This window comes from Populus euphratica, unplaced genomic scaffold, assembly GCF_000495115.2.
Source record: "Populus euphratica unplaced genomic scaffold, PopEup_1.0 scaffold47.1, whole genome shotgun sequence".
NCBI classification, from domain to species: Eukaryota; Viridiplantae; Streptophyta; class Magnoliopsida; order Malpighiales; family Salicaceae; genus Populus; species Populus euphratica.
In genome coordinates this window covers 823,159-841,020 of record NW_011499925.1, presented here as the reverse complement: position 1 = coordinate 841,020, position 17,862 = coordinate 823,159, and the positions used below count along the sequence as shown (strand labels likewise).

General features: G+C 32.2%; 3 protein-coding genes across 3 annotated transcripts; 2 read left to right on the top strand and 1 right to left on the bottom strand.

The window, feature by feature from the left end:
• Positions 1 to 7,637: 7,637 nt before the first annotated feature.
• LOC105135634 (DNA-damage-repair/toleration protein DRT111, chloroplastic-like) lies at positions 7,638 to 10,115 on the top strand (the record flags this gene model as incomplete). Its single annotated transcript, XM_011040608.1, has 2 exons — positions 7,638 to 8,030; positions 9,547 to 10,115. Coding segments are annotated over 2 exons (687 nt in total), but the record flags the coding sequence as incomplete, so codon positions are not given.
• Positions 10,116 to 10,527: 412 nt separating this feature from the next.
• Positions 10,528 to 11,613, bottom strand: LOC105135619 (BES1/BZR1 homolog protein 4-like). Its single transcript, XM_011040588.1, has 2 exons — positions 11,272 to 11,613; positions 10,528 to 11,098 (listed from the first exon to the last, which is right to left on the bottom strand). The coding sequence occupies exons 1-2, from the start codon at positions 11,503 to 11,505 to the stop codon at positions 10,643 to 10,645; spliced, it is 690 nt and encodes a 229-aa protein (XP_011038890.1). The 5' UTR covers positions 11,506 to 11,613; the 3' UTR covers positions 10,528 to 10,642.
• Positions 11,614 to 15,342: 3,729 nt separating this feature from the next.
• LOC105135618 (probable mannitol dehydrogenase) lies at positions 15,343 to 17,458 on the top strand. Its single transcript, XM_011040587.1, has 5 exons — positions 15,343 to 15,698; positions 15,931 to 16,044; positions 16,200 to 16,713; positions 16,800 to 16,956; positions 17,075 to 17,458. Exons 1-5 carry the CDS (start codon positions 15,601 to 15,603, stop codon positions 17,266 to 17,268), a joined length of 1,077 nt encoding a protein of 358 aa, XP_011038889.1. The 5' UTR covers positions 15,343 to 15,600; the 3' UTR covers positions 17,269 to 17,458.
• The last annotated feature ends 404 nt before the right edge of the window (positions 17,459 to 17,862 follow it).

Genomic DNA, 17,862 nt, shown 5'->3' with positions numbered 1-17,862 from the left:
GAATCCATTGAGCATAAGAGTGTTTAATTCTTCATAAATCCTCATTGTCTCCTAAACTTCCTGAAAAGTCACTTCCTTCTCCAACTAAACAGAAGAAATTTTACTTAAAACCTTAAAACTTACACCCTATATATATACTACCTTTAACATATACTATTATTGAACAAGTTTTCATAAACATTTGTTGGATTAGATTTATATCTTAGTAATGTGTTTTCTCTTAAATTTATGTTATACATGTCATTAATTGTCCAAATTATTTTGTGAGGTTATTCTTATATTGTTTATTATTGGTGGATGTTTTTAGATTTAGCATCAGGCCCTAAATAAAAAGTTTCACAACTCAATGATTTATTTATTTTTTTAGAAATATTTCTTTACTTTCTTTTATTATTAATGTTTACTATTTTACAAAGAAAAAATTTGAATAAAATACCACACTTATCCCACGTTGGTCCCTACTTGAAGGAGACTTATGAACTTATGATTGACCTTTTTTATTTTATTTTAAAATGTTAGTTTCTTAAACTAGAAGACACATCGATCTAACCATTGAAATCAAAGTTTTCAAAACATGATGTCAATTTGATGAAAACACGTCTACTATTTATGGAACATGTTATAAGGTTAAAAATATGTTGCTAGGCATATGTCAATGTCTACAAACTAGGAGACATGTTGACCTAGCTGTTAAATCCTAAACTTAATTAAAAAAATTATCGCTAACTTAACAAAAACTCATCAATGTTGTTTTTGTTCTTTTAAAAAAATATTCTCTCTCTCACACACAAAGGTGAAAGTATAGGTTTATTATATGCCAATAATGTTAGCACAAAACAAATAAAAAATAAAATAACATAAAAATGCATGGGAGAATAGTAACCTACTTTCAAAAATGAATTTTTGCATGCATATGCATATATAAAAAGGCAAGAACATAGTTGAGAAGAGAGAAAAAAATAAAAATTAATTAAAAATATATGGATAAATAGTAACCATGCATGAATAGTATAATGTTCATTATTTTCATTTATGAATGGTAAAAAGAATGCAAAAACCCTACTAGAAAACAAGAAAAAAAGGATTTGGCTTAACTTTAAGCTGGTTCTAGATAAGAGAGGACTTGTAGTGGTGGTAGAGATAGTAGATAGTGGTATGCAAGTGGTGTAGTATTCTCTCTTTACTTTAGATTTCTTTCTCTTTATTGTTTTGCTTCTTTTATTTATTTTTTCTTTCTCTTTTCTTTTTCTTTCCCTTCAGCTATTTCCTATCTCAGAAAACTCTCTTTTTATATTATTTTTTTTTGGTTTTTTAGATTTAAGGTTTTTCCCTCTCTTCTCTCTTTCTCTCTCTCTTATTCTTTCACCTCTCATTCCTTTCGACTTAATCTACCCTCACTTATTTAAGTTCAAACTCTCATTTTCTTCTCTTTATCGATCATGATATTTTTCTCTTTCTAGCCTAGTTCCCTTATTTCTTGTTTTTCCCTCTATTTATAGGGAATGATAAAGCTCTTAGAGTTTTTCTTGATAGAATGATCGTGGTCATTTATTCTCTTAAGTTAATCTCAACCCTTTACTTTGATTGTTCACATTGACTAAGCATTTTTATTTTGGCATCTTTTTTTACAGCATTGACTAAGCATTTTTATTTTGGCATCTTTACACCAGTTTTACAGCGGCTTAAAGGGCTAGAGCATGTATTTTTAGTTGAGAATATAATACACATGCAGCGAAGGGGATTGATGTGTTGTTTGGTGTTATTAAGAGGCATGGAATAGATTTAAAAAAAAAAGTGGGGGGAGTATAGCAAAAAATCATGCATAAACAAAGGAAAAGAATGAAGTTGGAGGGGCCATGCAGTGGGGAGAAAACTTATTTTAAACTTACACTTCAAATGATGTTATTTTGGGCTTTTCCTGTGAAATAACATTGTTTTGCCTAAAATACATGAGTTTTCATGTTTAAAAAATATGTCCTTTAATTTCATCTCTTTTTAAATTTGGTTCTTTAATCTTTACTTTTTAATTTTCGATAAATTTCAACCTTTTATCTTTATTTCTCTCAATTTCATCCTTTAATATATTAAAATGGTCTCTCAATTTCAACGTCTTTTCTAATTCAGTCATTAGCTTTCTAATTTTCAATTATTTAGTTATTTTTAACCCTTTCATTAATATTTCTTTATAAATTTGCCCACGATTGCATTTTTATTGTCGTCACATTTTAATTATAGCATTTTTCCAGTTTAGTCTTTAGCTTTCTAGTTTTTAATTATTTATCCTATTTCAACATTTTTCTTGATTTTTTTTTCATAATTTCATCCCTAATTTCATTTTCTTGCTCATTTTTTATCCTTTTTTAAACAATTTTTTATTGAAATTATATTTTTTTTAATCCGAAAGAAGTGATTAAGTAGGTGGAAAGAGAGGAGGAGTGTTGTTTGCTTCTGTTGGTGCAAAGATGAGAAATGGAATGCGATGTTAGTTTGTAGATTGTGTACGTAGCTTTTCTGCTGTAGGTGAACGTTCCCAAGACAAAGAAGACTTGCTGCTCAAATTGTGGCCTACTCAAATTGCGAAATCGAATGAAATCCTTCCATGCTATTGAGAACCTGAACCTTCTTCTTGCTCAAGATCATTAGATGAACTATACCCTATCCCCTCTAAGAACGCACTCTTGTTAATGGCAGAACCTTCTTCAAACCACTCTTCGTGCTCTTCTTCTGAGTCTTCTTTTTCACTTGCCAAAGTATTCAACAATGTGCGCAATTCTTGCAATTCTTGATCAGGTTCTTCTTTCTTTTTACCACGAAGAAACCAGTGTCCCTGAGAATCATCTTTCTTCGACTCTTCTGTTTCATCTTCTACATCTCCACTATCACCGGTTTCTAACTCATGAGCCAACCCTTCATTCCCACAAACTCCTTTCTTGAATTCATTGGCCCCGTCGCACTTTGTTCTTGCTTCAAGATTGGTTATCCTTCTCTTATTTGCATCTTCTTGAGTTTTCTTGAATTCTTCGATTTCTCTCTTTGTGCTATCTTCTCGCACCCTTGTCAGCCATTGTTGATTTCCTTGATCTAAAATCTTAATCTAATCCAGCTATCATAATATTTTTGTCAAAATACTCATTTGGCTCTTCCAGGCTTCTTCTGAGAGTACAAGTTGAGAGCCATGTGTAAAATTGAAGATAGACAATGCAACTATATTATATTATCCATACAAAGGCTGGCATGGCATGGGATGCAGTGGAAGTGAAAACTCAAATCTGCTATGCTCAAATTACTTAATTCTAGGTTGCTTCCCAAAAATTAAGCATCAAATTCAATACCATATTGAAAAAAAAAAAAAGAGGTTCAAGATTCATGACTAAAAAATTAAATCTTGGTGATTCTTCTCTTCTCCTAACTAGCTAATACCCAAAGTAGCTTGAATGAAGCTTCTAAATTCGATCGCTTGTTAGGTCTTCATCTTCCTTTAAGTCACACAATTCATTCATCTTTAACTCTATTTTTGGATATATATTCAGATCATCTGGTTCAAGTCCGCATAATGCCTTCAATTCATTCAGCCTTGATTCTATCTTGTTCAGTTCCTTCTCACATTCCTTGAGGTCAGCTTCTAGTAGAGTTGTTAAATCCTTCAATGACTTCTCTGTATCTGATTCTCCTTGACGCTTTAGATTATTTTCCAAACGCAGAATTTCATGGAAGAATTGAAGAATGAGTTGGTTAACTTGGTTCTCATTAAATAAACCTTCCTTCAGAACATTGCTATCAATATCAACTTTTTTGATCATTGAATTTAATATTCCTGTGCTTTGGACTTCTTGATCCACGAAATCCAGGAGAGCTAGAATCCTGCTTGCTACCATATAATTCTCATCTCCAATTAGCCATTTGAGAGAAGAGTTCATCACTTGAAACTTTGGTGCCATTTCTTTCATATCTGACAGCAACAACATGAGATTAATGAGCATATGAGAGAGCTTGGTGGCCAGCTTAACTGTTGTAGCCTTCAATGTTTTAGCAGACTCCCAATCTTCAGCTGATTTAGCATAGCCATTCAGCCACTTCACATGACTGATCTCCTCCACATCGTGCTGGTCTTTCTTAAATTTATGCAACAATGCTGCTATCTTTCTGCTGAATGCTTTGATTTTGGTATGAACGGTTGGCTTATTATAAGAACTTTCAGGTGGAACAAAACTGACCTTTTTTGTTTTCAATTTCTTACCTTCTAATTCACCCCCATTCATCAATTTCACAAAACATTCTTTCTTTGGCTCACTGCCTTCTCCACTTTCAGGAACCAATTTTTCCATATTATCTTCTGTATTTCCTATGACACTGGTCGAAGATGACATACCTGGCAGCTCCAATTTATCATTATCACCACTTCTCTCTTCATTATCTACACCTCCCAGTACAACTCTTGGCTTTTCTTGTTCCCTTCTTTCACAGACAGACCATTCTTGCACAGAATCATCTTTCTTCAAGTCTATTGTTTCTCTGCTGTAGCCACTCAAAGAAAACATTTCTTGTTCCACTTTATCACCATAACCACTCTCACCAGATGGATTGAATCCTATATTTCCACCCTTCTCTTCTTTCTTGGCTTCAAGATTGGCCCATTTTTCATCGGGTTGAGTAAACGGTGCCATTAACACAGTCACTCCTCTGTTTTCATTTTGTTGAAATATCTTCAGTGCTGCAATTTCCGCCTGGATCGCCTCGGCTTCATGTTTATTATTTCTTAGCAGAAGCTCATCAAACTTTCGTTTTATGTATTGTTTGCAATCAGCAACATGCAAAACTAGAGCCTGAATTTCAAGATCAATTTCAGTTTGATCTTCCTTAGCCATTGATAGTTTCTTTGCTCCTGCTAAAGAAAGTTTGAGGGAGAACGAGAGAGAAAGACAAGCGCCAAAATGTTATCTTTTGAAGAAACCGTTTTTTCTGTGAAGGAGAAATTGATTATTTCACGCGAGGGTGATACCGCAAGTGCGGACAGAATATGTAGTGTGTTGATAACGAATTTGTACCGTGCTGCACTAGTTACGGGGGCTATATATAAGGATTTTTAAAAAAATATTATTACAGTAATCGAAAAATCTGTGGCCGAATTATACAATTTTTCTGGTAAAATAATATAGTTTTATATTATAACATTTTAAAGATATAACATTTACTAAATATTATTATTCTCAAGCACCATAAGATAAGATGATTGTTGCACTTCAGACACACATCAACTTAATATATTATGATTTAATAACATGATATATCATAAAATTTAAATTCTTTCCTACATTGAAGAACACAAATAGAGACAACACTATCTCTCTAAAAAATAACATCAACAACAATTCTCTTTCTAAAAAATCAATTAATTACTTGTTTTTTTTCCTTAAAATACCAAAATTTAAATCCAATATCATAGGATGCATTCCCTTTCAAAGAATCATTAAATCATTGTTGTCGCAGCTATCACCACAGCCACCCTAGCACTTTTTAGACATACAACTAAGATAAACATACTACATTGTTATATATATTATATATCAATGTGTTTACATGCTACATTTATATATATTATATATCAATGTAGTATGTTTTATCATTAATTCAATTTAGTTAAACCTTAAACAATAATTTTATTTCAATTAAATTAAACATAAAATAAATGAAATTTTAATTTAATTAAAATAAAATTATTGTTTAGGTTGAATTAATGATAAATTACCTATGAATACCATCAATTATTATGAATTTGATGTAATTGAACATAAAAATAACATCAATTAATTAGAAATTAAGAATTTCAATGAATTAATGTTGAATTTTGGATAAGTTGTCAAATTAAAATTTTTTTTATAAATTGATTGAAATGAGCTAATATTGTTATCAACTATGCTTAATGATTTCATGTAATAGAGTATAAATAGGATATAATTTTGATGAATTACGTGTTGTATTGAATTGTGAATAAGTTGTTTTGTTGGATGTGGTATTTTCTTTGAATTTTTTAAATTTACTAAGAATTTAGGTTTGATTTCATTTGGTTGAGCATGGAAATATCAAATAGATTTAATATTATGAATTATTTTTAATTTTGGTGAAATATATGTTGCATTAAATTTTGGGAATTTGTTTGATTTTTTTATGAATTTTGGCAATTACTGTTGGGTTAATATAGTTTGGTTAAAATTATGTCCAGTTGAGCGAAATCAAATTTGTTTTTTTTTGTTACAAAATGTATTATAATATCAAATTTAAAAATATCATATTATTTGCTGATTATATCAAATTTGGTCCTCAAACTTTTAATTGGTACATATATATTTTGTTTTGAATATTTATTTTTCAATTTCATCTCTTAAAATTAATTTTTATATTAACTTTGATCCTCATTTTTATAATTATTATTTGCTTTTTTCCTATCATTTTTTTATTTATCAAATTTGATCCTCATTCTTTTAATTGTTTATTATTTTATTTAAAATAATTTATGAAATGTTAATTATTATTATTTTAATTTCTTCATTTTTTTTTACTATTTAGATTTGATTTTTATTTATTTTATTTGAGATAATTTAAGAAATTATATTTCTTTTTCAATTTCATTCTCATTCAACTTTTTTATTTATAAGATTTGTTCCTCATTATTTTAATAAATTTAAAAAAATAAAACATTAATAAGTTATTTTTCAGCTCATTTTCCATGACATAACCAAATACTGAAAAATATTTTCTAATTTATTTTTCATTACACATCTAAAAAAATAACTCACTTTTCTAAAATTCACATTTAAAAAAAACTACTTTCCAGCAAATAAACAGGGTTATAGTAAACACTTTGAATCCGAGTAGCTCGAACAAACAACCTAAGAAATTGTTTGCATTATTGCTGTTGATTTGCTTTTATATTTAAACTTTTATTTGAATATTTTATTTAAAAAATATTAAATTAATAAACAAATTAATATTTTTTATAATTTTGATGTGATAATATTAAAAATAAAAAAGTATTTTAATTTTTTAAATAAAAACTAATTTTCAAAAATATTGAAAAACTTTAAGAGTGGATTTATATTATGATACATGGTTTTTTTTAAAAATATATTAAAATAATATTTTATTTTTTATGTCAATATATCAAAATGATAATAAAATATTAATTAAATATTTTTTTACTAAATATAATTTTAAAACATATTTTAATACAATAAGAAATAACAAATAGACTTTAAAAATGCATAAAATAACTAATAATAAAGGTAAACAGTATCACATTAAAATAAAATAAATAGATTGGATCCTTAATTACCATCCGCTACCACCGTGGCATCGAGCGAGCCCTTTAAAGTTCAAACAAAAGGATTCGCGAAGCTTTTATTTAACAAATCATATTTATAATAAAAGAAAATATTTCAACACAAGAACTGAAGAACTTTCTCGAAATATGAAAGAATATTGTAATTTTATTGTCTCAATCTCTAGTTTTAATTACGAAATAGATTATCAAGTACTTTTTGATGATTATTCTCTAATTTTATATTTATATATATAGAGGAATCCAGCACCTTGACGAAATTCACTGCAGGATTGAATTTCTGGAGAAAAAAATGTTTGGGGAGAGGGAGAGGGAGAGGGAGAAGGATAGGGAGAGGGATGTGAATATTTCTGGGGAGGAAGCGTGGAGACGGCGTGCTGCCATGAGTGGAGGTGTTCCGAGGAGTTCTTCGCCACCCAGGAATGGGGATGGGTTTAGTATTGGGACGTCAGGGACGGTGGGGTTGGGAGTTGGTGCTGGTGGACAAATGACTGCGGCGCAGAGGATGATGGCGAAGATGGGCTGGAAGGAAGGACAAGGATTGGGGAAACAGGAGCAAGGGATTACGACGCCATTGATGGCGAAGAAGACTGATAGGAGAGCTGGGGTTATAGTGAATGCTAGCGAGAAGAAGGTGAAGAGTGTGAATTTCAATGGAACTCCTCCAACTCGGGTTTTGCTCCTTAGGAATATGGTATGTGTGTATATTTCTTGATTGGTTTAAATAAATGTATTTGCACACTATAACTGTAAAGAAACTAACGGATTGGAATCTGCAAAACAGCTACAAGTTGCTGTTTCTATTCTTGCCATCTATTCTTTTGTATTTTGCAACATGCTCCACTGATTCTGTTCTTTTATTTCTTTCCCTCTGTAAACAACAAACTACTTTGCATGCTATCAACTACTCGGGATTGCCCATTGTTGCTGTATTGATCTTCACTAAGATTTTTATTTATTCTAATTTCATGTAGTGAATATCTAGCCTAACATATCTAGTTTTATGAATGGCGGTATAGTGCCCTAAGGAGAGAGAACTCTGGGCGTTTGATAGAACTAACCAAGAAGCATCTGCATGAGGAGAATCTGTGCATTGAGATTAGCGTTTGGCATTGAGGATTTTATTCTGTTGGCAACTGTGTTTCTGCGAAATCTACTCTATCCTTGTTCTTTTTGGAATCACTTGATGTTTTAGAGTTTTAAGTGTCTGATACCTACCTTTTCTCTGACCAGCTTGCTTATTTCTAGTTTTCTCGCATCATAGCGCACTGACTTTCTCATTAAGTTTGTAGCTGTAACATACTTTTCTGAAATTTCAAATCCCCCCCACGCTTGAATTTTCTGTGCACTTATGATTTTTCATTCTCTTTTTGAGGGAAAGAATGTTTATTGTAGCTTGTGGATGCTTGCTTAACAATGTAGTGTCCCAAAGAGGTTTACACTCATCCAGATCACTAAATGTGAATCTTAATTTCTTCTGTTTCCTTTTGTTCTATTATACTCTTATTCTTTACAAGTCCTCTGGAGCTTTAGTAAGATTTCATTTGTAAATTTGGAGGAGTGGTGTTAATAGAAACCACTTGACTGAAAGGCCGTCTGCTTGCGTTTTCCCTTAGATGGCTGGATTGATAATTTTTGTTGGCTGAATTGCAAGATACAAAAGGGTTTCAGCCCAATCTTTCTATAGACACTCATTTGAGCGTCCAAGTTTTGTAATTAAAGTTACCAGGTCATAGGATACAAAATGGTTCCAGTCCAATCTCTTCTGTAGCCACTGATTTGAGTAATTCTGACTACCATTTTGCTACCAGTTTGATATCACTATCCTTTGGTTGGAAAGCTATTATTGTTTGACAGACAACTGGGTGCTTCTAAGAGTATGTAATTTTCTCCTCACAATCAAAACGAGATTAAGTTCTGAACCTGAGTTGTTGGTTAAATAATTTCTGTGTTGATGTTTCTTGTGCCGTCTATCATGACCTTTGGTATTTCAATTTTTTGGTTGATGGAACTGGAATCTATTTTCTAATGTGATTGCTATTTGGTTTCTTTCACTTTTTTATGGAAAAAAATAAAACAAAACATGTTTGTACATGAAGCTGCCTCAGATGCTGTATGATTGTAATATAAAGTGTCTATCCCATGCTTTATTTTTTGGGTTCATAAATGAAGATGAGAATTTGCTTAAAATTTCTCTTTTTTTCTGAAAGGTGGGCCCTGGTGAGGTAGATGATGAACTAGAAGACGAGGTTGGATCCGAGTGTGCGAAGTATGGGACAGTCACTAGGGTTCTTATATTCGAGATCACCGAACCAAACTTTCCTCGTGAAGAGGCAGTTAGAATCTTTGTACAGTTTGAGAGATCAGAAGAAACAACAAAAGCATTGATTGATCTTGATGGGCGGTTTTTTGGGGGTAATGTGGTTCGTGCAAGGTTCTTCGATGAGGAGAAGTTCAGCAACAACGAGCTGGCTCCTATGCCTGGTGAAATCCCTGGGTTTTGATGGATGATTGAATAACCTGTCGAGTTCCCTTCAGGATCATCAGGGAAGTCATGGCGGACTCTTATTTTGATTCCCATTTTACTGTGAGGATTAAGCTATGTTGTAAGTAGGTTCCAGCTTTGGGCTAGGAGGAGCGTAAACTGTGCTCCTACTGACAATAACTAGTAGTTTGCATGAATGACTTTACGGCTTATATGAACGCTTGAGAAATTATTTTCTTCTGCTTAAACACTCACTCTTTGATAAGGGACTAACTTATACGTTCCTTGTGCCAAGATTATTGCATTCAACATCCCGCTCGTAAATTGTGATGGCAACTCAAGGAGATTGATCTGACTCGCCGACATTTCCTGGTTTGTGCTTCGTTCTTTCTGTTGTCAGTGACCTTTTGAACTAATAAACATTGGTTGTCAGAGATTAAACATGAAATCAGACACCTTTAGACTAAGTTGAAGGAAAAATTAGTTTTTTAACTAATTAAATTTAAAAGTAATCCTGGTCCTGGTAATAGAGCTTGCAAGGAAAAGGAAAGCAATGCGGTAGAAGCCTTCGTGCACCAAATGTTAGGCTAAGATAGGACTAGAAGACACCTTTGCCAACCCTGCTCCACGCTACTAGCTCTCTCTCTCTCTATATATATATGCATTCCATTGTCTCTCTCTCTCTATATATATATATATGCATTCCATTGTTTTTTTTTTTTTGTTTTTTTTTTTTTCATGTTTCTACTTCCTACTTCCTTTCTAGCAGTGGTAAATTTCAGGATATACATGAGGAAAATTTTGGAATTTAAGACTCCCAGTTACTGGTCTAGTGATCCCACAGGCGTGTTCTGGTTAGATGCCCTTGCCTCTTGGATGTACGTCCCTTGAAGCTGCTGCTGACTTGGTATCTGCACCTTCATTCCACCTCCGATGGGGGCGGCCGCGGTTGTGGCTGTGGATGGGTGGTGGAGCGCGCTAGCTAGTCCATTGTACATGTAGAATGCAAGAGGATTATTATTGTCAACATCACTTGTAAAACTACCTGCAGAGCCATGTTCATGACCATACAAGGATGTAGACCCAGCATGGCTGTTGTTGTTGTAGGGGTTGATCATTGTGGGATCGATATTGCAGCGTGGCGACGTGGTTGGAGAGCAGTCTCCTCCTCCTCCTCCACCACCACCACCATAAGCAATGACGGTGCTGCTGGTGGTAGGTGTCGTGTTGGTGCTTGTATTTGGGATCACCCCACAAGTTGGGCACCGGCTCACAACCTTGCAACGAGCAATTATAGAGCATCTAGTTAAAGAGGTTGTGTTCGTAACACAGCATAGAAACTAACAAACATATTTTAGTCCCTTTGGGTGCACAGCTGAGGAAATCAAGGAAAGAATGCAAATTAATTACATAGAGATGGAGGCCAGTAAGAAATTTCAACTTTAAATACCTTATAGCGGTAGGTGGTGCCATCAGGCTCAACAACCCAACCAGCCTCCTTGGCGAGTTCACGGAGGACTTGATTGATATCAGAGCGTGGTGAGAGCTGGTAACCACCATATTTCCTGAGTCCATGGAAGATCCTGGTGGTAACAGCTCTTCTCTGTCTCTCTCTCAGTTTTGTTCTCTCCTTATCACTCTCACTCCTGCTTGATGATGATGTTGATGAACCATCCCTCTTCATGGTTATCCTGCTTCTCTTCTCTCTCTCTCTCTCTGAAGTTTATATATATATATATATTTATGGTGGTGGGGTTGGTTTATATATGTTTTTTGCATGACAAAGAGAGAAGATCATGGGAAGACGAACGGAGCGCACAGCGCGTGAAGGAAGAAAATAGAAAAGTTGTTAGGCAGAGGCTGATCGATGGCAATGTACGTTAGTGGGTGGCTGAGGCTCACATATTGACTGGCAGCACAGTACCCGGCCAGATACAATTCATGGGGGACAAGAGATCGGTAATCTTAAAAAAAAAAAAATTCTAGCATAAACAACAAAGATTATGCCAAGCTTTAGAAAAGAAGAATTACTTTCATTTTTCAAAAATATAAAATCAATTCACTTATGAAAATTAAAGACTCTGATGAGATGACATTATAACTCTGATTTTTTATTACATGTTTCGAGGTTTTTCCTTAGTAGATGTTCCAAAGAGCTAAGTTGAAGTTAGTTCTGTCATCATATGAAATGGAAATAACAAGATAAGATCATCACAATTCAAGGTTCCATGAACTTAGTTCTTATTATAAATATCACAATTCAAGGTTCCATGAACTTAGTTCATATTATTTGGTTTAGTCCTTCTCTTTCAACAGAAAGAGAAGGGAGGAGGATTCCCTTGAAAAAGCAGGAGTGAGGATCTGCTGACCGTTAGTACTTACAGCCGAAAGTGAAAACTAACAAGTTGTCAGGGAAAATGGTGGTAAAGGGCAGAAGAAGCTCTTGTACTTTGGTGCAGTAATAGAGCTGGGAGGGGTGGAGTTGTAGCTTGGGGTGTTTTGGTTTGGTTTGGTTTGTACCAAGTTCCTTGATTTGAAAACCAGAGAATCCAATACCATCATAATCTTCAAGTTTCTATAGTCAAGTTTCAAGATTCAACAAACACTTAAAATCCACGATTAATCAAATTATAGAGACCAGTTATTTAGCCATCATGCTTTGACAGATACGGAGAGAAAGGTCACACTAAAAAACAAGATATGCAGCAAGGAAAATACATTTTAGTACTAACTGGGAATGTTATATATTGATATAATAAAATTATTTTTTTGTCCTTTGGTGTGAAACAGGGAAGCCTTGGTGTTAGGGGCGGTTTGGTCTTTTTCTTTAAAGGTTCCTTAGTCATTAAAAAATTGTTAGAGGATATCTTTGTTTAAAAAAAAAAAACATCAAAAAGTAAAACTTCCAAGATAAAAAAAAAATTAGAAATATTTACGAAGCATGTGTTTGTCTTTTTGCTTGTTATAATATTGAAGACAATGTATTTACCTTTAAAAAGAAAAAGAAAAAGAAAGGACAAAGCATGCGTTTAAAAGGTATTTTCATCTTTTTTTTCATAGTTTTTGTATTTTCATGTAGGAAAGTTGATTTTTTATTCAAAAAAATTGTTAATGTATGCTTGTTAGATAGCGGGTGAGACATAACCTAGTAGCCGAACAAGTCCTCTCATAATATCTTTGAAAATACTATCATATCCAAAAACATATACAGTTATCCTTTTTTTATGTTTAAAATTTTAGTTTTTATTATTTAAATTTTTATTCTTTTTATAAAAATTTTATTTGGTTTCAATTTAGTTCTTTAATAATAATTTGTCATATATTATTTTTTCCATTTCATTTCTTATTTTTTATTTCAAAAAGTTTTTCTTGATTTTTTTGTTAAAGTTTTTTCTTTTTCAATTTTATTCTTTAATCAAATTTTATGGTTTTTTTTTTAAATTTAGCCTTCGTTCTTTTGATTTGTTTTTTTCTTTGTTGAAGTTACTTTTATTTTCAATTCAACCCTCCAACTAAACATTTTTTGTTGCCCTCTAATTTTTTATTTTATTTTTCATCCTCATTCTTTTAATTACAAATTTTTAGATCTTTTTGTATAATTTATTTTTTTATTTCACATTTGATTTATTAGGGATTAGACTTCATGATATGTTTTTAATATTTTTTTCCATCTAGTGAGATGGGTCATTGTATTGAAAAGTTAATGCAGTTCAACATCTTTTATTTCTTATTTTTTTTATGATTTTATTGTTCTATATTTTTTATAAAAAAATAATTTTGTGATTATCTTTAATTTTTTTTCTATTAGTTTATCTTAGTCTCATGATTTAGATCACGAATTTTACATATGTTTTTTTAAATTATGTTTAATTTTTTAAGATATTATTTTGATTCATATATATATATATATTTGTGGTTTTGTATAGATGAAATTTATTTTAAAATAATATTTATAATATGTTTGGCTTAGCATAATATTTTTTTCTTTAATTTTATTCAATCAGTTTCATGTGTATTTCTATTTCTATTATCTTTATTAACTTTAATAAATAAATTTAGTAAACATAACTAGGTAAATATCATATTTTACGAGATTAAATATCTTAATTTACATTCATTTTTTATGTTTTGCAATTTCTCTTTTAGTTATAGTTGATTACTGTTTTTGTTTATTTACATGAATGATTATTAATTTATTTAATTATATGTTTGTATAACTTTTTTTAATTTATACTTTTAATTTTTTTCATGTAAAAAGACACATCATAATAGCATGTATATTTTATTGATATATATAAAAAATTTACCACCCGCTATAGAGTGCATGTCAAATAAGTAGAGTATATACATGTTTACATATAAAAAAAATATATAACTAGATTTAATAATTTTATTGAGAGAGAATTTTATTGAGAAATGATGACTAGAGCCTTCCATAAGAAATTGCAATGACCTTGATAATGATTGATCTCATATTAAAGATATTTCTTTTCTTTTTTTTTATATTTTATTTTCTAATATTATATGTAAATATTAAAAAACTCAATTTATATCTTAAATCAATAGCTTAATTATAGGCTGAAATTTCAATTGATTTAAGTAAAAAAATAACAAACAACAAATATTTCATTAAAAAAATCAATTTAAAATATTTTCTTTAGTTTCATATCATTAATTCTTATTTATTTATATATTTACACGCGTAGTAGGTGAGACATATGGCATATATATGCTATCAATCCGTTTGTTATGTTTTACTATATTAATATTGTTAAATGAGATTGGGATGAGATGACATGCAATATTTTCATACATCATAATTTAAAAGTCAGTTTCAAACAATAGAAAATTAATAAACTAATGCCTTTGATTTAATCTAGAGAAGGAGGAAGGTGGACGGAGGGATGGAATGCGCACTAAATTCAAATGTGGAGGACTTAATTGCACATTTTCAAACCTTAGACGCCATAGCTTCAATTAATCCCCAGATCAAGGGATCTAGATTGATAAAAGCAACGAGAAGCAAGAACATGGAATATTGTTTTCATGATAAAAACGTAAGAAAAATCAACAAGAAGAAGGGAGAAGAGGGACTAATATTGTTTTCTTGTCAAAGAGGTAGCTAGCCAGCAGCCGCCTTTCACCATAATTAACAACAGTAAAAATATTACCAATAAATTATGTATTTTATATTGACAGAATTAATCCGTGAATTAATGGTATAATATCCCTTATCAATACCTTCACCTGTTGATTTTAATCAATGAATGGAATTAGGGATGAAAAGACAACTGAAAATGAAGGTTTTATGACATGAAAAAGGAAGCAAATTGTTCGGATGTGATATAAATATAACACCTTTTGATACCATTTATGAACAGTCAAGAAATTAAAGGCAAAAAAATTGTTTTCTTGACAAACAAGCAAAGAAGAAATCAACGAGAGGCGAGAAGATGGAATACTGTTTTCATGGGAAAAGCGTAAGAAAAATCAACAAGAAGAAGCGAGAAGAGGGACTAATATTGTTTTCTTGTCAAAGAGGAAGCTCGCCAGTAGCCGCCATTCACCATAACCTGTCATTATCGCTGAAAAAATCAATCAAAAAAATAGTTGAACACTTCGAGATTTTAAACCATGCTTAGCTCACCCTTCGCCGAAACTAAAAATCTTCTCTCTTGCCTCGAAAACTTGTATAAATAGGACCATATATGATTGCCAATAACATAAACATCAAAACAGTGAAGCCAATTGAGTCTGATATATACATATATACATCGATATGTCAAGGTTACAAGCAGAAGAAGAAACTCAAAAGGCTTTTGGATGGGCAGCTAGAGACTCTTCAGGAATTTTATCCCCTTTCCACTTTACTAGAAGGTATGCGCATATGAGAAATATGTTTTTTTATCCGTATCAATTGCATGATATATACTATGTCACTTAATAAAGAATTTTGGTAAAAAATGGAAAATCTCTAGCATCATCCTTCATTATTTACATGCGTTATATGTATAGAATTACTAATGCATGACATTTCAAGTCATTAATGGATTTTATATATGATTATTTCTTTATCTTTCTCGTGTTTTTTCTCCTGCCATGCTATCAGGGTTAATGGAGATAACGATATTACAATCAAGGTTTTATATTGTGGGATTTGCCATTCTGACCTGCACATAACCAGGAATGATTTTGGAATTTCTCTCTATCCTGTTGTTCCCGGGTACGCTTTCGTCAGATCATAATTCCATGCACCTTCTGTTTTATCCTCAATATTAACATATCATCTCCGAAATAATAATAATAATCATAAGAAGAAGAAGAAGAAGAAACATTACCGGCCGGTTTTACTTAATTCATTATCTTGCTCAACCACAGGCATGAGATCGTTGGTGTGGTGACCCAGGTTGGGGAAAAGGTAGACAGGTTCAAGGTCGGAGACAAAGCAGGTGTGGGATGCTTAATAGGCTCGTGTGGAAAATGTGAGAATTGCCAAGACGACATAGAGAGTTACTGCTCCAAATCTGTTTACACCTACACTATTTTCGATGACGGCGGAGCCAAGAATTACGGTGGATTTTCTGATTTATATGTTGTTAATGAGCACTTTGCCATTCGGATTCCAGATAATCTCTCATTAGGAGGTGGAGCTCCGCTGCTTTGTGCTGGGATTACAGTTTTCAGTCCCATGAAGTATTTTGGGCTCGACAAGGCTGGGATGCATCTGGGCGTGGTTGGTCTTGGTGGATTGGGTCATCTGGCGGTGAAGTTTGCAAAGGCATTTGGAATGAAAGTGACTGTAATCAGCACATCTCCCAGCAAACAGCATGAAGCAATTGAGCAACTCAAAGCTGACTCGTTTATTGTTAGTCATGACATGAAGCAAATGGAGGTAAATGAGGAATAATAAATGCACTTGCATTTTTTTGTCAAAAGTCCACTCTATTCTTCTTCTTGTTTATTTATTAAATCTTGCAGGCTGCTACTGGCACCATGAACGGTGTCATAGACACTGTCGCTGCAGTTCATCCTCTAAAGCCACTGCTTGATCTCTTAAAGACTAATGGAAAACTAATATTGGTGGGTCTCCAAAGTCTTGAAAAGCCCTTGGAGGTGCCTGCTATGCCCCTCTATGGTAAGAAAAACCATCTGCTGTTCCTCACTATTCTTTCATTTACTTTCTTTAAAACTAGCACTTGGAAGTCCATGTATCTGACAAGAAATTTTCTCGTAAAACTGTGATATATATGCAGGAAGAAAGCTAGTATCAGGAAGCACGGCCGGGGGGATAAAGGAGACGCAAGAAATGATTGATTTTGCCGCCGAACACAACATAGAGGCTAACGTTGAAGTTATTCCCATGGATTATGTAAACGAGGCCATGGACCGTCTTGCAAAAGGAGCTGTCCGTTATCGATTTGTTATTGACGTAGCAAACACCATTTAATTTGAAGTATTTGTTTATTTTCTTTCCTTAGAAATATTGTTTGCCTTTAAGATACCATTTTGGTGTATTGTTAGTGCGTGGAATGTTGTTAAAAACAAAGCTTAAAATTGAGGTGAAGAACCTATAAAATTCTATGTAAAACAATCTTTGTTTCCTTTATATGGATTTTGAAATAAAAATTTATTGAGAATTACCACAATTAATTCTCCTCATTATACTCTAATTACACATTATAAAAAAAATTATCCTAGCAGTTTTTTTAGATTTAAATTCTAACATTTTATGTATAAAAAAATATTCAAGAAGATTTTTCAGATATATATATATATATATATATATAAAATGAGTTGGTACAAATAATTATTTTATAATAAATTCAAATTCTAGAAATAATAGCCAAAAAACAAACTCAAATTCAAGCCTAGACGGCAAGCCCTAGCCCTAGGATCTAAGCTTCGAGGCTTCGAATTTGATGCCCAAGAATTGGGGCTCCTCCGAGGTCCATGCCCAGACCAAGTCAAGCCTAACATGCACCTGGATTAAACCTAAACTATTTTGCTCAATCTCGTTCATAACTCTTTAATTTATCTCTTT